This window comes from Malus sylvestris, chromosome 2, assembly GCF_916048215.2.
Source record: "Malus sylvestris chromosome 2, drMalSylv7.2, whole genome shotgun sequence".
In the NCBI taxonomy this organism is placed as follows: Eukaryota; Viridiplantae; Streptophyta; class Magnoliopsida; order Rosales; family Rosaceae; genus Malus; species Malus sylvestris.
This window is the reverse complement of record NC_062261.1, coordinates 28,536,387-28,558,864: the sequence shown is the minus strand read 5'-3', so window position 1 is coordinate 28,558,864 and position 22,478 is coordinate 28,536,387. Positions and strand designations below refer to the sequence as shown.

General features: G+C 37.2%; 4 protein-coding genes and 1 long non-coding RNA gene across 9 annotated transcripts in view; 4 read left to right on the top strand and 1 right to left on the bottom strand.

The window, feature by feature from the left end:
* Positions 1–22,478, top strand: part of LOC126589930 (protein TIC 40, chloroplastic-like) — a 33,224-nt gene that overhangs the window by 2,923 nt on the left and 7,823 nt on the right. The window contains exons 1-4 of one of the 3 annotated variants that reach the window (XM_050255379.1): positions 20,469–20,860; positions 21,853–21,961; positions 22,116–22,173; positions 22,282–22,299. In XM_050255379.1, coding sequence (XP_050111336.1) covers positions 20,665–20,860; positions 21,853–21,961; positions 22,116–22,173; positions 22,282–22,299 — 381 coding nt within the window. In that variant the 5' untranslated portion in view covers positions 20,469–20,664. Of the gene's footprint in view, positions 1–20,468; positions 20,861–21,852; positions 21,962–22,115; positions 22,174–22,281; positions 22,300–22,478 lie in introns of those variants that run through there. The other 2 variants (XM_050255391.1, XM_050255383.1) reach the window with 2 other exon arrangements.
* LOC126590018 (uncharacterized) lies at positions 4–1,990 on the top strand. The gene is made up of 3 exons (XM_050255492.1): positions 4–182; positions 283–355; positions 1,539–1,990. Exons 1-3 carry the CDS (start codon positions 19–21, stop codon positions 1,785–1,787), a joined length of 486 nt encoding a protein of 161 aa, XP_050111449.1. The 5' UTR covers positions 4–18; the 3' UTR covers positions 1,788–1,990.
* On the bottom strand, positions 3,577–15,239 carry LOC126590101 (uncharacterized). Of its 2 annotated transcripts, none has more exons than XR_007612060.1 (2): positions 14,833–15,239; positions 3,577–4,185 (listed from the first exon to the last, which is right to left on the bottom strand). It is a non-coding gene; the product is annotated as an uncharacterized LOC126590101 (long non-coding RNA). The 2 variants fall into 2 exon arrangements; XR_007612061.1 differs by lacking the exon at positions 14,833–15,239 and adding an exon at positions 5,494–5,723.
* LOC126589978 (probable glutathione S-transferase) lies at positions 3,774–13,883 on the top strand. Of its 2 annotated transcripts, none has more exons than XR_007612008.1 (3): positions 3,774–4,082; positions 4,401–4,954; positions 13,831–13,883. XR_007612008.1 is itself a non-coding variant. In XM_050255450.1 (3 exons), exons 1-2 carry the CDS (start codon positions 3,774–3,776, stop codon positions 4,749–4,751), a joined length of 660 nt encoding a protein of 219 aa, XP_050111407.1. In that variant the 3' UTR covers positions 4,752–4,795; positions 13,698–13,883. The 2 variants fall into 2 exon arrangements, 1 of the variants encoding a protein (XP_050111407.1); XM_050255450.1 differs by having other exon boundaries at positions 4,401–4,795; positions 13,698–13,883.
* LOC126589990 (probable glutathione S-transferase) lies at positions 12,151–13,883 on the top strand. Its single transcript, XM_050255459.1, has 2 exons — positions 12,151–12,489; positions 13,308–13,883. Exons 1-2 carry the CDS (start codon positions 12,181–12,183, stop codon positions 13,656–13,658), a joined length of 660 nt encoding a protein of 219 aa, XP_050111416.1. The 5' UTR covers positions 12,151–12,180; the 3' UTR covers positions 13,659–13,883.

Below are 22,478 nucleotides of genomic sequence, written 5' to 3'. Positions count from 1 at the left end.
TAACCGTTAATTACATGTATGTTTATAAGGTGTCTGATAATTTTCCAGATTGCAGGTAAGCAATGGAGGCGAAAGCAAATAAGCAGGATTACAGATAAGGTGTTTGATCATTTTAAAAATGAGAGAGAAAGGGCTAACTTGAATTTTGAGGATCTGTACATCGGTGTACTACTTGTGTACAAGTGAGGAGCTTTCGTGCTAAACGTATTCCCTTTTTTTTTAACTGATTGACAAATCATGCTGCTAATTTTAGCTGATTGTTTTTTAATCTTCCTGTTCTAGTGATATCAATAAGCATTTACCCGGCCCGCATATTGATCCACCCTCCAAAGATACTGTCAGAGCTATGATGAAGGTACTCTAGTTGTTTAATAAGACATGAGGATGAATTAGAATCATGATCAGTTTTCTAATACAGGGATTTTTTTTGTTGGATACAATCAAACGGTTGAAATGAAATTTGTTAGACTCAAACCATTTTCAAGTAAGATAATATCTTTTGAAATTTCAACGGTATATATCCAGTTTAGCAGGGGATTTCATATGACATCTGTTATCTTTGTTGAGTTAAGGTGTTGTGCTGCAAAAGTCAAGTTGTCGTACCAAGTATTAGGCAAATAAGATTTGTGATCCAATTTTCGTTATGGGTTAGGGAAAGCTTGTTATCCACACGTATTCCTTTAAGTTTTTCAATCTAATAGAGTACAGTTAGTAATTACTCTCACAAGTGATGTAGCTTTGATTCATATCTTTGGTGTGTAAATTCCAATTTTAAACTTCAGACAGTTAGATCAATAAACCATACTCTTTCTCATATGCATGGAAAATGAACTGAAACACGTTTAAGTTGCTGTGGTTAGAGAGAAGCTACTCTTTGTCCTTTATGTACTCTGGTTTAGCAAGATGTGACCAGTTTGTTTGAGGTTCTATATATATGACCAATTTATTCTGCTCCATGTAGACTTTTAAGTTTCTTCATCTTCTGATTACCTAAGTTCACTTTTGTTCTGTTTAAGCACTTAAATGTTAGAAATTTTGAAGATAAGTCCATTTGACTGCAAAATTCATCATCTTTTTTCAGTAGGGATATTGGCTGAGGCACTGAAGAAAGTCTTCACCTGGCACCTCTTTCATAATCTGATTCTAATGTCTATAGTCTACTTTATGTATAATTTCCATCGAGATATCTTCCTGAAGGCATGAGATGATGAGAATGTCTATATGTTGTTTGTGACTTGTATGTCAGGTCAGATGTTATAAAATTTTGTGAGTTTAGTTTCATTTATGTCTCTTTGTCGACTACAAATGTTCAAGTTTCTGCTGTTTGTTATATAAAGAAATACTATCGTTGCTGCTGTTTGGTAGGTAAGAATCCATGTTGAGAATTTGTCTAAGGTTTCCCGTTTAGAAAACCTATAGAAACCGTTCGAATATGGATATGAGCTCATTATTCTCTTATAGAAAATGTTGAATCAACGACTTGCCTTTAGTGAAACTCGTTTAATTCGTTTAATAATGTTTACCCCAAATATTTGCAGGAAAACGATCTCAATCTTGATGAAGAGATTGACAGCGAAGAGTTTGCAAAGTTCATCAAGCAGTTGACAGCGGACACATTGGTTGTTGTCAGTCAAGGACTGATCCTCAAACTGGTTGCAGCACCGGTGGTTGCAATAGCGACAAAGAGGGCTACCGAGGGTTTACCGGGTGTCGGAAAGGTTGTGCAGAGATTGCCCAATTCAGTTTATGCATCCCTTCTGACTCTTATTGTTCTGTTGTTTCAATAAGCGGGCTAGGAGTTCGATTAGCTGCAAGTTTGTTCTCAGTTCAATCCTTCTATGGTCTATTTAAAAGACTTCTTGATTATATTATATGTTTTGGGTTAAAAAAATTAGTCTCGTCAGTTGGATGATTGTGGCTGCATAATAATGTACAAGGAGAATGGTGTTTGAACTTAATCATATACAAATAGTTGTCTTTTGGAAGTTAACCATTTTAGTTCATCCTTGTCACTGATACTAAACTTTCTTATCGACACTACTTGGCTCCTTCCTTGTGAGGTCGGACTATGACGGAGTCATTTCTCTTGACTCGCTATTCATAGTCCGATGCACAAAAGAAAAGCACACAAAGAAAACAGTTTGCATACATGATTTATCCGGTACCGGGAGGAATGCCCCCTTAAAGGGATGGACTGAAGCAAAGCCGTTTCCTTAACCCCAAACTCTGCAAGCTCTTTGGCAGTTGGTCCTCATAGCACTTCCTATTTTCCGCAAGCCAAGTCATATCAAGAAGAATTCAGCTTTCCCAGTCTTGCCTTAGCCAAATCAATTTGTTCTGCGCAACTTAGTACTACGGTCTAGTGGTATTTCTTTTCACTTGTTAGTAAAAGATCTTAGGTTCGATTCTCACCAAAAGCGAATTTAAACCACATTATTGCTAACACATTGTAAGGCTCAACTCATCCCCTTAGAAAATATCATTTGTTCAAAAAAAAATATTCAATTTGTTCTACACAATGGTAGCAATAAAAGAGTACTGAGTTTGGGGCCCGCCGCCGTGGGAGAGCACTTATTTTACTTAAACGACGACGGAGGAACGGCTGCCATCTCTGAATCTCTTTTGGGTTTCTTTTTAATCTTCTTCACCACAGATCGGTAAAGAGAAGCTGTGTGATGTTCGCATACATTTGGGCCATGAAGTTGGTTTGGGCTCACAGACTTGACTGTATTTCGGCTCGTTTAGTAGGCCTTTAAAAAGGCACACTCAATGGCCCAAAAACTAGAGGGGTTAGTAAGTGTGAGAAACTCTAAACTGACACACATATTTTTCAGTCTCTCGTGTATTTTGACACACACATATTTTTCAGTCTCTCGTGTATTTTTGTTTAACAATGCTTGTTAATTTTGTTTTATTTATTTAATTCAATAACTAGAAATAAAAAAGAGTATGTGAGAAGATAATAAGAGTGTTAGAAAATCGTTTTTGTAAGTGTAATTGTGGCCAATTTTTGCACGTGGTCTAATGTCCTAGTGGATAAAATGTTAGTTTACACACATGCGTCTAAGGTTCGAAAATTCTCATTTTCTAAATTATTGGAATAATTCCGAACCCTTCCCCTCTCCTTAATAATAATATACATTTTTGACACACGGATGCCTCACAACAAAATAGTTTAGTAGAAAGAATCATTTAAGCCTACTTCACGACAGAATCTCATAACAAGGGGCATCTCTACACAGCCGGCACCTTGGACCAAAACAAACGTCCAAACTTGGAAGAAAACCAACAGAACCTTCTCTCCTTTGGTTACATCACAGAGCACAATCATCATTTAATTTCACACAAAAACCCTTTACCTTTTCTCTCCACTCACTTTATCCCTCATATTTTTCCAACTTCCACACTTTTTCTCTCCCCCCTCCTATGCAACCGTATTGTTTGTCTGTTTTTTGTTTCCGTTTGATTTATTTAATTCAATAACTAAAATAAAGATTGTGTCAGACACAGAAATAGCATGTTTTATCATTTCTAAGCATTAAACTAACTAGAGTTTGATTTTTTAGAGAAAATTAATTAAAAATGAAAAATCATGTAAAATTACGTGGCAACGAGTGATATATATCAGATACGGGGGAGCAATTCAAATTTTACAATATAGAAGGCTTCAATAATAAATACAATGAAGTCTAGGGAGACAATGCGAAATTCCACACTGAAAATTAAGCATAAAAGGCCTGCCTAGCAGAAGATAGCTCAAACTACCAGCAAAAATGGCAGAAGTGAAACTCCTTAGGACATGGTCAAGCCCTTTCGGCCTGAGAATCGTTTGGGCGCTGCAACTTAAAGGCATCCCTTACGAAACAATCTACGAAGATCTTTCGAACAAAAGCCCTTTACTTCTTCAGTCTAACCCTATTCATAAGAAAATTCCAGTGCTCCTGCACAATGGAAATGCAGTTGTTGAGTCACTCATAATTCTTGAATATGTCGACGAAACATGGAAGGAGAATCCCTTACTGCCGGAAGATCCTCTTGAGCGAGCCACTGCACGCTTTTGGGCCAGATATGGCGATGAGAAGGTAATCTGAACTAGCCTTTCATAATCAGATAGTTTCTTGCACGATAAGTATACGCATCGAGTGAAAGTGCATCAGATAGCTGAACTGAACCATCATTATTTACCTGAAATAGCAAGAAAATGCGCTGTCGGATCAGTTTGCAAATTTCCGCAGTAAATTGCAGATATTTGGCTGCATTTTTTCGTTCAGTGGTGTATTATGTATATGACCTTAATCTACTTGCTCATGCCTAAAGCAAATTAAAAGAAAATTGTAGTTCATATCATAATTTAGTTTCGATATTTGATTATTCGGTTTGGTTTGTGATTTTTTATGAAGGTTTTGCCATCTATTTGGGAATCCTTTACCAAGGAAGGGAAAGAGCAAGAGGAAGGTATTGTAAAAGCCAAGGAGAACTTGAAGTACTTGGAAGAAGAGCTAAAGGGAAAGAAATTCTTTGGCGGAGAGAAAATTGGAATTGTGGATATTGCACTTGGATGGCTTGCATACTATGAGAGTTTGTTTGAAGACATAGCAGGAATGAAAGTGGTAACCAAAGAAGAGTTTCCATTGTTATCAGCATGGGCGGCGACTTTTGCAGATGTTCCTATCATCAAAGATAATTGGCCGTCTAAAGACAAACTTATTGCCAAGTTTCAGGCTATCCGTGACAGTATCGTAAAAGAATGAAATGATCTGGTCTGTGATCATTTCATGAATGGATATGAGGGGAAGTGTTAGGTACGGAATGTGGACAATCTATCGAAACCATTTCTAATAAATCCTGCCAAAGTTATTGGTGAGTTTATATAACTGTAGTATCAAGAATTACAGAAATGATCATGTATTTTGGAAAAATAAGTAATGTCTGGTTAATATATATATATATATGTGTGTGTATATATATATATATATGAAAGTGTTTTCTGGGAGATTCTAAAGTAAATGTTTCATGTACTTGCAAATCTGGAACTAGAAAGTCAATGAGATTCGTATACGACATACATTACCTGCAATCGCAATGCATACATTATCTTCTTTGGAGAAATTTTCTACCGTAAATGACTACGACTGTGATTTACAAATGCCTCGAACAACCAAAATGAAAGTTCAAAACTTTAACACCCACGTTATATAAACTAAAAGAAACATATCTTGGATTTGTTATTGAACTAAAACAAGCAAAAACCCAAATGGAGTCTTTCAAGAGCTTCAACCAAGTGAAACTGGTATACAAATACAATGTGCGCACGCCCGCAAACATATAAACACAACATATATATATATATATATATATATATATATACATAGAGAGAGAGAGAGAGAGAGAGAGGGATCGTCCAGAGATCATAGAAAACTATATGCTTAAGCTTAACAATCTTTTAAGGGCCACAGTAACAAAGTCATTTTATCAAACAGTTAGTAGGCAAACCTGGAATATGAAAATTCAGACAGTCAGACAGTGAGACAGAGCCATCAAAGCGTGAAATACTTCCCAACACCAAAAGATCCTCAATCTGCATTCCAATTGACCCAAACTGGGTGGAAAAAAAAAAACAGAAGGAAAATGCTTCAAAATCCATTCAATTTCATGGAAAAAATTTGAACGGAGGTCCCGAATGGACATTCCTCGTTGCGCAGTTTCTTTATGTAAAGGACTATCTGTACCTGGTGTGGGACAATTGTATCCCCCTTCTCAGCAGTCAAGTTTCCTTCTTTTTGTAATAAAACTGATGCCGGCCCAATCTCCATACAAATAAATTAAAAATGACAACGTAATATACATATAATTTTATTTATTTATTTATGTTATTAGAAAAAATAAAAATAATACCTCCAAAATCTTTCCCCACCGATCCCTACTCGTATACAACAGCCATATAGACAACAAAATTAATGGTGTTAATATGAATTGACAATGATACTTTTAAATACAAAATCAAATCATCTACCTAATACACCGGAATCGATCGATATACGAAGAGAATATGGAGATTGAGATGGAGGAAGTATTAGACGATGAAATATGAAATTAAGAGAAAAGGAGGGAGGGACGCTGGATTGAAGGAAGGCGATGGGAGAGAAGGGTGCAAAGGCTGCTATTGTAAATTTCTACAGTTTCTGCCTTTGTAGCTGAGCAATCTATTTATAAACATGATGATCTTTGCGCGGCGAAGGATTCGTCGCACAAAGTTTTTCTCTTCGAAATCTTGCGCAACGATTACCACATTCCTCGCACAAATTTCGTCCCTATAAACTTTTTGTGACGACGAATCGTCGCACAAGTTTTTAATTATTATTAAATTTTAATTCGTATTCCTTTTGTTTATGCACAAAACCGGAGGGGTCTTGAAACAACGTAAATCCGACCGTGAATCTGCAAGAAAGTAAATAACAAAAGAGATGTCGTGGTCCACCCCAATGTTTGGGTTACGTCCACACTGATTGTGTATTTCTCTGAGATGTTGAAGAGGATAAAGAGAGCTTCTCTGTGAGGATGAGAGCTCTGAGAGGGTGAAGGTATAGCCTAAGAATTGGCCTCCCCTAATGAGGAGAGTGATGTGTCCTTTTATAGAATAAGGGCTCCCCACTTATTACATATTTGCCCCTACCTTTATTACATAATTACATTTGAGTCCTCCGAGTATTTATACGAGATCTAAATACGGAGACCCTAAGTATGGTATAAACAGTAGTCCCCCAAGTCTTCAGTCAAGAGAGTCTTTTGGCTAGAGACTTGAAATTTAGTCCGTGTGTGGGCCGAAGTAACTAGATGTCGTCTAGAACTGATACTCGATATGAGGCGGTGCCCAATTTGAAATGATGCTCAACTCGAAGTAGCACATGTTGCGAAACTACTCTTGTTGTGGCTTATGTTGCCTTGGTTGGCTCGGCTTGTGGCGTTGAAGATGAGGGAGTCTCTTTTATAGAATAAGGGCTCGCTCCTCAATACATGAATGATGGGCTAGAGTTGATGCTCGCGATGAGGTGGTTGCTCAGTAGGCGGCGATGCTCTCTAATGATGGTGAGGGAGTCCCTTTTATAATATAAAGGCTCGCTCCTCAGTACATGAATAATGGGTTATGAGTGATGCTCGCGGCGAGACGGTTGCTCAGTAGGCGGCGATGCTCTCTAATGATGGTGAGGGAGTCCCTTTTATAAAATAAGAGCTCGCTCCTCAGTACATAAATAATGGGTGCTCTCTAATGATAGTGAGGGAGTCCCTTTTATAGAATAAGGGCTCACTCCTCAATACATAAATAATGGGCTAAGTCCCCCAAGTATTTTTCATGAGGCCCAATATATGGTACATAATGTAGTCCCCCAAGTCTTCGGTCAATAGAGTCTGTTGGCTGGAGACTTCAAATTGAATCCATGTATGGGCCGAAGTGGCGGTTGTTCGTAGGCAGCATTTATGTACCCTACACTGAAGCTTTGTAGGTGAAGCTTTGCAAGTGAAGCTTTTGAAGCTGGAGATTTGTAAATGAAGATTTTGAAGCTGGAGCTTTGTAAATGAATCTTTTGAAGCTGATTGACATGAGTGATGCTCATGAACATTTATATGAGTGATGCTCATGAACGTTGACATGAGTGATGCTCATGAATGTTGACATGAATGATGTTCATGAATGTTTATGTATGATTGACATGAGTAATGCTCATGTATAATTTTGGAGTACTGGACGTACTTTTAATCACCTGGTTGGTGGTAATAGCGGCAGGCTGCCAAATAATTTTGGAGTACTTGGCGTACTTTTGATCACTTGGTTGGTGATAATAGCGGCAGGGTACTGAATAATTTTTGTAGTACTAGATGTACTTTTGATCACTTGGTTGGTGATAATAGTGACAGAGTGCCGAATAATTTTGGAGTACTAGGCGTACTTTTGATCACCTGGTTGGTGATAATAGCGGCAGGTTGCCGAATAATTTTTGTAGTACTGGACGTACTTTTGATCACCTGGTTGGTGATAACAGAGGGCCTGACTCTTTTGGGCATATGGGTCTTCGCCCTCTACATAGTATTGCAGCCCATTATTTTGGGCTTGCCCTTTTTTTTTTTTTCATTACCCTCTGATGGGGTTTATACATATGTCTCCGAAAAATAAGAAAAATAAATTACATGTTTTCAGCATGTTGATGGGCATCTTCTGGTCCAACAGAAAGTGGAGACGGGGAACCTTGGTGGGCATCTTCTTATCTTTAATCATGTTATCATGTGGGATAATGGAATAGTGGAATAGTGGAGCATCTTCTTTTCGGCTTTTCCTTTTCTGCTTTCTTTTGCTTTTACTTTCTCTTTTCTGCTTTTGTTTCTCCTATGCTCCTGAGGCCCCTTTTTCTTTTTCTTTTTCCTTTTGCAGATGGCAGACAAGGAAATCATGTGGAGTGTCTCTTTTCCCTTTCTGTTTTTGCCAACAAAATCAGTGGAGACTTCGGACTTCAGATTGCAGGAGACTTCAGAGATGAAATGCGAGCAACTCTCTCAGATCGCAAAACTCATGCAAGACTGTAAGTGTGGAGGAGGTGAATACGAACGGTTTTCGACTGTGATCCGACAGCGGTAGCCAAGGCGGCAGAGTTGAAGAATGAGCTGCAGAGGCTGGTGAAATCAATTGTCGACGATGAGGGTTTCACCATCCAGACTATCGATCAGGCCAGAGACACTCCACCAGAGACAGCCTCAGAATTTTCTTTGCGTTGCGAACCAAGATTCCGAACAGAATTTTGATGGTGGGGTCCTGATCTGGAGGCAGAGGGCTAAGAAAATGTTTGGTTCTTGGGTTTCCACCGAGAAAAAAGATGGCGACGAGAAGCACCAGGGCCTGGAAGTCAACACCGGCATTGAGGTTATGAAACGCAACGCAGCGAGCGTTGCCATTGCGGGATTCGGTGATGGGAAGCCACGCGTCCCACATGTTGAGTTTGGTGAGGTGGCCCACCTCCTCCAAGTATCATTTCATGTTGACCAGCACCAGCTTCATGGGCGTCCCGATGGCGCTGAGGAACCTCGACGAGATGAATGACGTTGGAGTCCAGGCCGTGAACGGCTTCGCCTCATTGGACAGCAGACGAGGGGACCTCTGATCAGATGGGGTATGTATCTCCAGCGTCGACACCCCACGTGGGGTCGCCGGAATCGATATCAGCTCCATCTTGGGCCTCTCATCCATTGAAACCATCTCCATCTCCGCTAGACCCTTTTGGAAGCTCCCAAAAGTTGAGTCCTGAGCTTGGCAATCTTTGCCTTGAGCTGGCCAAGATGATACTCTGTGGCTTTATTTTTCTGAGTCCGAGCCATTTCAACCTTAATTTCCTTGATCCTTTCGATGATCCCCATTACTACTGGATTGTTTAAGCTCCTACAACGTGACTCTGTTGGCGATGATGATGTCTCCGGAGCTGGAAGTACCACACACAGAGAGAGAATTGAGTGAAGGTTTTCTAGAAAAGCCAAAAGGTGAGGTTTTGGGTTCTTGGGTTGTGCAAATTCACGGTGGAGGTGAAAAAATTGAAAGAGAACCGACATAGCTTTTCTTGTCGTTTCCCACAAACGGCGCCAAATGTTGATGCACAAAACCGGAGGGGTCTTGGAACAACGTAAATCCGATCGTGAATCTGCAAGAAAGTAAATAACACAAAAGGTATCGTGGTTCATCCCAATGTTTAGGCTACGTCCACACTGATTGTGTATTTCTCTGAGATGTTGAAGAGGATATAGAGAGCTTCTCTGTGAGGATGAGAGCTCTGAAAGGGTGAGAGTATGGCCTAAGAATTGGCCTCCTCTAATGAGGAGAATGATGGGTCCTTTTATAGAATAAGGGCTCCTCACTTATTACATATTTGCCCACACCTTTATTACATAATTACATTTGAGTCCTCCGAGTATTTATACGAGATCTAAATATGGAGGCCCTAAGTATGGTATAAACACCTTTAAAGTTTATTCAAATAAAAACTTAAACCAAATTATATTAACCAAATAAACAATTAAATGCAAATTTAAATCCAAATGCAAATTAAACAAATATTTAAAATACCGTCCACAAAAACATTTACCTAAAAAAATTATAATTTGTCCATAACTATTGAAAAACAAAATAATAACACTTTTACTCCGCTATTCTTCAGTATTTCACTGTAGTTCTGCATCTCGCTCAACGTCATACTTCCACTCCCAAAAGTGCCCCTTGAAGATGTTATCGATGAATTGTAACAACTTTGGGTCGGTTTCATCAATATCCTAATCTCTTATGCAAAAAATATACAGTTAGTAATCACTGTAATATACTATTTAACATAAACAATTATTAATTCACTAATTCGAACTTACAGATAACTCTTGCACCATATACTTCTTTAGCTCCTCGGGCACCATTTTCCAAGATGCCCACTCCGCATAACAATTGGTCCACACGAGCACCCCAAATATCATGTTGAAGCATGGCGTGCGACTCTAACATGCAAAATCCCTAGTAACACAATCTTTATACTTGAATTCTCTTACCCAATGCTTGAGTCTAAAATTGTTCACTAACTTGACTGTCGAAAAACCTCACAGATGGCCATGTCGTAGCATATCAAGATACTCTTTGTTAGACTCAAACCATTTTCAAGTAAGATAATAAATATCCTTTGAAATTTCAACGGTATATATCCAGTTTAGCAGGGGATTTCATATGACATCTGTTATGTTTGTTGAGTTAAGGTGTTGTGCTGCAAAAGTCAAGTTGTCGTACCAAGTATTAGGCAAATAAGATTTGTGATCCAATTTTCGTTCTGGGTTAGGGAAAGCTTGTTATCCGCACGTATTCTTTTAAGTTTTTCAATCTAATAGAGTACAGTTAGTAATTACTCTCACAAGTGATGTAGCTTTGATTCATATCTTTGGTGTGTAAATTCCAATTTTAAACTTCAGACAGTTAGATCAATAAACCATATTCTTTCAGAACTAGGCAATGCAACAGGCTTTTAAGACTTTGATGGGTCAAATGAATCCACAAGATAGCCAGTTCAACAATGCTGGATTTTCTCCTGGGTCACCTTTTCCATTTCCACCAGCTTCAGCATCAGGGCCTTTTGGCTCACCTTTTCCACCTACTTCTCAACATTCAACGGTAGATGTATCTGCAACCAGAGTAGATGCAGCACCATCCGCACCAGCCTCATCAGCCACAGAAGCCACACCAACCACACCGATCACGTCGACTGCACCATCCACCCCCACCACTGATGTCAAAAGTGACTCTGAACTAAATAAAAAGTGTGTGAGAAACGATAAACTAACACACACATGTTTTCAGTCTCTCGTGTAGTTTTGTTTAACAATGCGCGTTAATTTTGTTTTATTTATTTAATTTGATAACTAGAAATAAAAAAGAGTATGTGAGAAGATAATAAGAGTGTTAGAAAATCATTTTTATAAGTGTAATTGTGACCAATTTTTACATGTGGTTTAATATTCTAATTGATAAAATGTTAATTTACATGAAAATTCTCATTTTCTAAATTATTGAAATAATTTCTAACCGTTCACGTTCACCTCTTCTTAATAATAATATACACTTTGACACACGGGTCCCACTTCACGGTAGAATCTCGTAACCTTTACACAGCCGGCACCTTGGACCAAAACAAAAGCCCAAACTTGGAAGAAAACCAACAGAACCTTCTCTCCTTTGGTTACATCACAGCTTACATCACAGAACCCAATCATCATTTAATTTCACACAAAAACCGTCTACCTTTTCTCCCTCGTATTTTTCCAAATTCCACTTTTTCTCTCCCCCTACGCAACCGTATTGTTTGTCTGTCTTTGTTTCCGTCTGATTTATTTAATTCAATAACTAAAATAAAGATTGTGTCATAGACACAGAAATAGCATGTCTTATCATTTCTAAGCATTAAACTAAGAAAATTAATTAAAAATGAAAAACCATGTAAAATTACATGGCAACGAGTGATATGTATCAGATACAGGGAAGCAATTCAAATTTTACAAAATAGAAGGCTTCAATAATAAATACAATGAAGTCTAGGGAGACCATGCGAAATTCCACACTGAAAATTAAGCATAAAAGGCCTGCCTAGCAGAAGATAGCTCAAACTACCAGCAAAAATGGCAGAAGTGAAACTCCTTAGGTCATGGTCAAGCCCTTTCGGCCTGAGAATCGTTTGGGCGCTGCAACTTAAAGGCATCCCTTACGAAGCAATCTACGAAGATCTTTCGAACAAAAGCCCTTTACTTCTTCAGTCTAACCCTATTCATAAGAAAATTCCAGTGCTCCTGCACAATGGAAATGCAGTTGTTGAGTCACTCATAATTCTTGAATATGTCGACGAAACATGGAAGGAGAATCCCTTACTGCCGGAAGATCCTCTTGAGCGAGCCACTGCACGCTTTTGGGCCAGATATTGCGATGAGACGGTAATCTGAACTAGCCTTTCATAATCAGATAGTTTCTTGCACAAAAAGTATACACATCGAGTGAAAGTGCATCAGATAACTGAACTGAACCATCATTATTTACCTGAAATAATAAGAAAATGCGCTGTCGGATCAGTTTGCAAATTTCCGCAGTAAATTGCAGATATTTGGCTGCATTTTTCGTTCAGTGGTGTATTATGTATATGACCTTACTCTACTTGCTCATGCCCATGGTCTAAAATATCCATAATATCCCGATATTTCTATCGAAATTTCCGTGTTTTTGGACTACCGATATTTCTGATATCATCGATATTTTAAACCTTGCTAAGTCACTCATGTATCTTACCATGCAATGTATAAAGTGTAAAATATTGTACTAATTCATTATATATAAATGATTATGGTGTGTTTAAACTTCTTTCATTAATTACTATATATTTTCTACACTCACAATGTTTGCCAGCTCGCTAATAATCAACTTAAATCAGTTATATCTATCATGCAATGCATTTCCTTCCAATTTTTTGTGATAAACTAATAGATAATTGACTAAATAAACATCATGCAAAAATTTCAATAAAAATTTCCAAGTTTTTCTTACAATTTCCGTGGTTTTTATTCAATTTTTATCGATATCGATAATATTCCGATATTTCCATCGAAATTTCCGTGTTTTTGGACTACCGATATTTCCGATATCATCGATATTTTATAACTTGCTCATGCCTGAAGCAAATTAAAAGAAAATTGTAGTTCATATCATAATTTAGTTTCGATATTTGATTATTCGGTTTGGTTTGTGATTTTTTATGAAGGTTTCGCCATCTATTTGGGAATCCTTTACCAAGGAAGGGAAAGAGCAAGAGGAAGGTATTGTAAAAGCCAAGGAGAACTTGAAGTACTTGGAAGAAGAGCTAAAGGGAAAGAAATTCTTTGGCGGAGAGAAAATTGGAATTGTGGATATTGCACTTGGATGGCTTGCATACTACGAGAGTTTGTTTGAAGACATAGTAGGAATGAAAGTGGTAACCAAAGAAGAGTTTCCATTGTTATCAGCATGGGCGGCGACTTTTGCAGATGTTCCTATCATCAAAGATAATTGGCCGTCTAAAGACAAACTTATTCCCAAGTTTCAGGCTATCCGTGACAGTAGCTTAAAAAAATGAAATGATCTGGTCTGTGATCATTTCATGAATGGATATGAGGGGAAGTGTTAGGTACGGAATGTGGACAATCTACCGAAACCATTTCTAATAAATCCTGCCAAAGTTATTGGTGAGTTTATATAACTGTAGTATCAAGAATTACAGAGATGATCATGTATTGTGGAAAATTAAGTAATGTCTGGTTAAATATATATATATATATATATATCAAAGTGTTTTCTGGGAGATTCTAAAGTAAATGTTTTGTGTTTACACGAAACAGAAGCATTACCAAACGAGTCGTAACTACAAGTACTTCGATTAAGCATTTACCAAATAAGTAGAGGAATCACTGAAGAGAAACAGAACAAAACAACAGCACTGCTTACCAGATTTCTGTTTTATTCCATATAGATGCGCATTAATGAAAACTGAAGAGAAATTGTTCGTCGAGATTAATTTCTTTAAAATATGTCTACTATAGGTACTATACCTTAACCCATTAGGTTCCACAATACTATGATGACACTTGATTTTTGACTAAGAGAAAACCCTGCTTAGTAGAAATAAAGGTGAAACTCAATACGCTGGAATCAAATCTATGGCTAGGAATCGATCTAGCAATCAAATCTATGGTGTCTTAGCTAAAAGAAAAAAAAGAAGTGTGAGAGAGTTGAAAAATATTGTAAAATATAATCAACTACCTCAACTTACTAGAGATTTGAGAAATACATTCATTTGTATTCCCAACTATGTACTTGCAAATCTGGAACTAGAAACTCAATGAGATTCGTATACGACATACATTACCTGCAATCGCAATGCAGACATTATCTTCTTTGGAGAAATTTTCTATCGTAAATGACTACGACTGTGATTTACAAATGCCTCGAACAACCAAAATGAAAGTTCAAAACTTTAACACCCACGTTATGTAAACTAACTAAAAGAAACATATCTTGGATTTGTTATTGAACTAAAACAAGCAAAACCCAAATGGAGTCTTTCAAGAGCTTCAACCAAGTGAAACTGGTATACAAATACAATGTGCGCACGCCCGCACACATATAAACACAACATATATATATATATATAGGGATCGTCCAGAGATCATAGAAAACTATATGCTTAAGCTTAACAACCTTTTAAGGGCCACAGTAACAAAGTCATTTTATCAAACAGTTAGTAGGCAAACCTGGAATATGAAAATTCAGACAGTCAGACAGTGAGACGGACCCATCAAAGCGTGAAATACTTCCCAACACCAAAAGATCCTCAATCTGCATTCCAATTGACCCAAACTGGGTGGGAAAAAAAAAAAAAAAACAGAAGGAAAATGCTTCAAAATCCATTCAATTTCATGGAAAAAAATTGAACGGAGGTCCCGAAGGGACAATTCTCGTTGCGCAGTTTCTTTATGTAAATGACTAATAACCAGAGCTGTGGCCGGTGTGGGACAATTGTATCCCCCTTCTCAGCAGTCGAGTCAAGTTTCCTTCTTTTTGTAATAAAACTGATGCCGGCCCAATCTCCATACAAATAAATTAAAAATGACAACATAATATACATATAATTTAATTTATTTATGTTATTAGAAAAAATAAAAATAATACCTCCAAAATCTTTCCCCACCAATCCCTACTCGTATACAAAGTATAAAATATCGGTAGTCTAAAAACACGGAAATTTTGATGAAAATATCGGGATATTATCGATATCGATAAAAATTGAATAAAAACCACGGAAATTGTAAGAAAAACTTGGAAATTTTTATTGAAACTTTGCAGGATGTTTATTTAGTCAATTATCTATTAGTTTATCACAAAAAATTGGAAGGAAATTCATTGCATGATGGATTTAACTGATTTAAGTTGATTATATAGCAAGCTGGCAAACATTATGAGTGTAGAAAATATGTAGTAATTAATGAAAAAAGTTTAAACACACCATAATCATTTATATATAATGAATTAGTACAATATTTTACACTTTATACATTGCATGGTAAGATACATGAGTGACTTAATACTACATAAGAGTATAATATAAGATTATCTTATTCTGATCATAAAAAGAAAAATAATATAATACAAGAGTGTAATATGGTGTTGTTTAAAAAAAAAACAAATAATAAAATATTATCTAAATAATTTATATAATTTATTTATTAGGGGATAGTGGGTAATTATTGTTTACCCCTTCATTTTGTGATAAGGCAGAGGCTGGTACACTTCACCACGCCAAACAAAGCATCTTTTCAGAGACTTTTTCACTTTCCCAAGTGCCCTGCTGCCGTTCACATCTTTTCATCTTTTCGGACTTTTCTCCTTCTACATCTTCTTCTTCATCTTTTCAAACTTTTCTCTTTTATCTTTTCACTTTTCTTCTTCTTCTCCCCCCTCCACTCCATCTTCTTCTTCATCATTTCACTTTTCTTTTTCTTCTGACTTTTCAAACTTTTCAAACTTTTCTTCTTCTTCTCCCCCCCATCTCTTCTTTGCAACTCTCATTCCCAAAGTAGACAGACACACACACCCCCCACTTCCCCGTGTTTCCCCCTTCCCCAACCCCTCGAACCTGGATTACAGAGAGAGATCTGGGCAGCTGCGACAACACAGCCTCAGCTTCCTTTCCGACGACGGAGCCACGACGATTGTTTCGATAATATCGAATATAGCTGCCGTTCACATTTTTTCATCTTTTCAGACTTTTCTCCTTCTATATCTTCTTCTTCATCTTTTCAAACTTTTCTCTTTTATCTTTTCACTTTTTTTCTTCTTCTCCCCCCCTCCACTCCATCTTCTTTTTCATCATTTCAGTTTTCTTCTTCTTCTGACTTTTCAAACTTTTCTTATTCTTCTCCCCCCATCTCTTCTTTGCAACTTTCATTCCCAAAGTAGACAGACACACACACCCCCCACTTCCCCGTGTTTCCCTTTCCCTAATCCCTCGAACTTGGATTGCAGAGAGAGATCTGGGCAGCTGCAACAACGCAGCCTCGGCTGCCTTTCCGACGACGGAGCCACGACGATTGTTTCGATAATATCGAATATATCGCGATATTATCGATAATATCGTGATATTTTGACGACAATTAGGGGGATACGTGAGAAAATATCGATCTCTTTGAAAAACGATAATATCGGCGATATTTCGCCAATATTATCGATATTTTAGTCATTGCTCGTATACAACAGCCCTATAGACAACAAAATTAATGGTGTTAATATGAATTGACAATGATACTTTTAAATACAAAATCAAATCGTCTACCTAATACATCGGAATCGATTGATGTATGAAGAGAATATGGAGATTGAGATGGAGGGAGTATTAGAGGATGAAATATGAAATTAAGAGAAAATGAGGGAGGGACACCGGATTGAAGGAAGGCGATGGGAGAGAAGGGTGCAGAGGCTACTATTGTAAATTTCTACAGTTTCTACCTTTTTAGTTGAGCAATCTGTTTATAAAGACGACGATCTTTGCTCGGCGAAGGATTCGTTGCGCAAAGTTTTTCTCTTTGGAATCTTGCGCAACGATTACCACATTCCTCGCACGAATTTTGTCCTTATAAACGTTTTGTGACGACGAATCGTCGCACAAGTTTTTAATTATTATTAAATTTTAATTTGTATTCCTTTAAAGTTTATTCAAATAAAAACTTAAACCAAAGTATATTAACCAAATAAACAATTAAATGCAAATTTGAATCCAAATGCAAATTAAACAAATATTTAAAATACCGTCCACAAAACATTTACCTAAAAAAATTATAACCATCCATAACTATTGAAAAACACAATAATAACACTTTTACTCCGCTATTCTTTCAGTATTTCGCTATAGTTTTGCATCTCACTCAACGTCATACTTCCACTCCCAAAAGTGCCCCTTGAAAATGTTATTGATGAATTGTAACAATTGTGGGTCGGTTTCATCCATATCCTAATAACCCTATTATGCAAAAAATATACAGATGGCCATGTCGGAGCATAAATCTGTTCACTAACTTGACCGTCGAAGAACCTCACAGATGGCCATGTCGTAGCATATCAAGATACTCTTTAGGAAATATGGGAGAGGAAAGCGCAAGCCTAAATCCAAAAACCAAAGATAGATCCTGGTGCATGGACGCTATGGGACAAATGATGCGAGAATTTTAGTATAGATGTCTAGCTTGATTCCCACCAAACCCTACACTGACCTTGGACATCCCAATGGCCCTTGACAAAAACCTGAACTTCTTCTCGGCTGCGAACCCTTATTAGCAGAAGGTTATAAGGCGAAACTTTGGACGATTTAGAGGTTTTGCTTGAAGATGCCATTGATGGAAAATGAAAGGATTTGGGGAATTTTTGAAGGGTTTTAATCACAAATAGTCCCTAAAATTGACCTACTCCATCAATATGGTTCCTAAAATTGAAAATCAATTAATATAGTTCCTGAAAATAGATGTTACAAATCAATGTGGTACTTTCGTTAGAATTCTGTTAAAATTTCTATTATGTGTTGATGTGGCACATAAATGAGTCCCACAAGTCTAATTAAATATTACCATGTGGATTAAAAATGTTTATAAGAATAAAAAACAATTTTAGTTTTATAGAATTAAAAACTTAAAAAATAAGAAGAAGATGAACTGTTCATCATCTTCTTCTTCTCCCACCTGAGCAACCTCGACAACCCACCCCACCCCATTGCATGTGAAACTGCATTGGACAATTCCTTTGTAGGTGCTAGTTTGGTCGAGCTGGAATTGAGTCTTGATGACGTTGATGGGTTGAAGACACGCGGCCTCCATTTGCCGAGCAAGCTCGACAACGCCTTCGCGTACAGAAAAATGGACGGCTTTTTGGGCGGCGGTTGCGGTCTTGTCGATTAGGATTTTCGTTCATGTTTTTTGGGAATTTGATTCCAAATTTCAAACTAAATTTGGAAAATTGAAATCTGGGTTCCCTGAAAGAAGAGAAGAGAAGGAGAAATTGGTCTTCTAGGTGAATTAGCAGGCATAGGGAGAATAATTAGGGGGTAACTATTTAATGGTTAAGTACGTGGATTAGAATGTTACATATTATAAATGTGTTCTACATAATTTTTTTGACCTGGAGACCTTTTTTTTTTCATCACCTGGAGAGGTATTTTACCAAATTTAGGTGGCCTCTGCGTGTTTCTGGATCTGATGGGCCATCTGTTTGGCTGCGGTTACATGTGCAACGAGATGGGGTAGGGTGGGGCGGGGACTGGGGTGGTTGCTTTAGTGGGAGGTGAAGGAGAAGATGAATTGTTCACCTTCTTGTTTTTCTTTTCATTTTTTCTTTTGAGTTTTTAATTAAAAAAACTATTATTTAAACATTTTAATTCATATAGTAATATTTAATTAAACTTGTGGGACCAATTATGTGTCACGTCAGCACAAGACATAAATTTTAATGGAATTGTAACGAAATGACCACATTGATTTGCAACATCCATTTTCAAGAATTACATTATTTGATTTTCAATTTCAGTAGCCATCTTGATGGGGTGAGCCAATTTCATGGACCATTTGTAATAAAAACCCATTTTTGAATTGGTATGTGAGGAAAGTTGGAGCATTTTTTCCTTGGGTAATTTGAGGATTTTGGTAAAATGAAAGGAAGAGATTTAAGATTATATACACATCGCACAATGGGACGATCTGGTTGTTGAATGCCAACCGACTCACCTTGGGATTAACGAGTATGACAATTAAGATCAACAAGAATATCTGAGGTGATTTCTTGTTTTTTGTGCACATGCAACAAACATAAAGTTTCATAAACTTTATGGTACGATATTCAAGATCACACGTTTGAATTCGGAGCGTCTCCATTACTCTCTAAGCGTTAGATCATCAAACGAAGAAAGAAGGCTAAATAGTACGTACTCCAACTTACTCTGAAAGGCATAGTCTTTGAATGACTATCCATTCTCAAGGGAAACAAGTTGCCTTTCAAATATATAGTTAGAAATAATTGTGGGATCATGATTTTCTAAGGTCGAAGTAAGGCTAATAATGTTACCTCATAAATCCAATTATGGACTCACCAGCTCCGAGTGGAGCTAAATCCGACGGAGTAGCAGTTCCACCATCACCTTGTTCGGGCCAATAAGAGAAGTCCGAATGGCTTCATTGGTATGAACATGTTTGTTCCACAAGACATGCGATATGATCCAGATATGAACTCAATTAGATTATTCTTAAGTCTGGGAGTTCCTATGATCTACGAATTTGCGTGTGTCGCAAGTAATCACAACTCTAAAAGGTTGTAATACCTACTTCTTGATATCCTATAGGATTCTTCCAGCTTAGAACAAAGATTATATCCTAAAAAGGTCTCTCTACCGGTTTGTATAAATATACCCATCTAGGATTTGTATTGGGTAACGCAATCTCCACACTTTAATTCCTTTTGCCCACTGATTGAGTCTAAAACAACTTACTAACTTGATCGTCGGAGAGTTTTTGATCGAAATCCTCAGTCTTAGGCTTGCTTATGGTTGTTTTCTGTTATGCAGATTGCTCGAAATTATGCCTCCAACATCTGCGGCAACGTCCAAATTTGATTCCAACCATGTATCTAACAATCTTTTTTTTTTAATACATCGATATTTTTACACTAAGGAAATAAAGAGTTCGGCAAAGCCACACAATAGGTAGCCTAATTTGATATCGAATTCACCATTCACGAGATTTGAACCTAAGACTAAGTAAAGAGAATTACTAGTACTGAATGTCATCTAACAATCCTCTTAACATTATGTTTTGACATCTCCAATAATGCTCTTATTCGTTCTAGCAGAAAATACTTTTTCTTGTCTAAAAAAAAAAGAAAAAAAAGAAAGAAAGAAAAAAGAACGGAGAGGTAGACTCTTGTGTTTCAGGTTCTTCTTCTTGAGTTAAACACCAGAAAACCCTACCAAAAATCATTGGGTTTTATACTTTCTACTGCTTCTGGGTTGGTACAATTGCAGTGCCTTTTCCTTGATTTTCTAGTAGCAAATCATGACGTCACTATCTCTTCCTCACTCGCTTCCTCGCTCGCCGCCGCTCCTCTCTTCAAACCAACCAAGAATTATCGCTCCCTCATTCAATCAATTCCCTCTCTTTCGATGCTCCGCCAATCTCAGAAACTCCAAAAATCACCAGAATTCCAGAGCCAATTGTCGCGATGGTCCCTCCACTGCCACTCGCCTCCCAGGTTCTAATTTTACTGATTCAGTTTACCGTTCACTGACTCAAGTAAGAAATTTTTTAGCTTCTCCTTGCAAAATATAGTGCAGAAAACACGGGTTCGCTTTATTATTTTGAAATTCAGAAATTTATTTACTTGTTAGGGTTCTATGTTGAATTGTGAGTCTGAAGTGATGCATACGGTTTCGAGGACGTGAACTCTGTTGTATGAATTGTTTATTTTTATTTATTTTTAATTTTTTTTTTCAGGTTTGAAGTGTATGACTAACTTTTTTAAATTTGAATTTTCTTAATATTCAAGCTTAAATGAATTGGGTAGTGAAAAGTCTTCAAAGCCATGCATGGAGGCTATAAGAAAGACAGTCGCAAGCACTGAAATTTCTACTTGTAGTGGGTTGGAGAAAGCGGATGAGTTGGTTTGTAGATAGTGGCTGTATTTGGGAAAAGATAACCTTCACATCCTGTCTGCAGTGCTGCACACAGACGCATGCATATGGAGAGGAGACGCTAGTTGACTTTATATGTGTTCTCAAAGTAGTTATAATAGGATTACAACTTCAGGAATTGAGCACTTTTGGAGACAAGGATTGGGGTTAGGAGTGCTTATATAAAAAAGCACTTCTGATCATAAGTGCTTCTGTTAGAAGCATCAAGCATGTCAGAATTTAATAAACATCCAGTTGATTTCTGGAAATGCACTTGAACGCGTTTTGTGAAGAAGCACTATTGACTGTTACAAACACAGTCAAAAGTGCTTGTATCCCATCTGTACCACTACTCTACTTACCCTACATTGTGTATCTATAAGACTATAATGACAGCTCTTGAGGGTGAAAAAAAAAAAAGAAGCTAGCTTTTAGGGTTATCGTTTTATTTTTCATCAGAAGTGCTAATGTATCTTGCTGATTCTATGATGCCGTATTTCATATGATCTCCCCGGTTGAGCAAGTTTTCAATTTAGTTGTACTGACACGGGTTATTTTTATGATACATTTGTAGCAAAGTTAGAAGTGGCACGTTTTGCGAGCATTTCTTCTTCGAGTACCCAAGAAACATCTTCAGTTGGTGTCAACCCACAAATCTCAGTACCTCCCCCACCCACAAATGTGTAATGATTTGTTTTCTTCACTTCCTCAGTTTTTATTTATTTTATAGCTAATCATGTATTTTATGAGCTTTTTGGTTGCTTCTTGTTTCCTCCTTGTGCCCAAACGTTCATAACCATTTCATCTTTACACCTTTATTTACCTTTTATGTTCTAGAGGGTCGCCTTTGTTTTGGATTGGCGTTGGTGTTGGGCTTTCAGCACTATTTTCATGGGTGAGAACATGGATTGTTACATGCTCTTTGTTTTGAGTTTGATTAAATGAACTTTTATTAGACCATTTCACCTTTGCTGCATGTTTGACAAGTTAATTTTAATGACAGGTGGCTACGAGATTAAAGGTGCGTCCTTTCCTCCTACAATTTATGGATCTTTTTTTTTTTAATTTTTTTTAAATTTTTTTTTAATTCAATTACAGGATTTTAATATCGTTGGGTGTGTGTAAATAGACAATATTTGAGTTGAGTGCCCTTAACGTGTTTAATGTTTGTGAAAGAACGTTTTTCAAATTGCCATCATC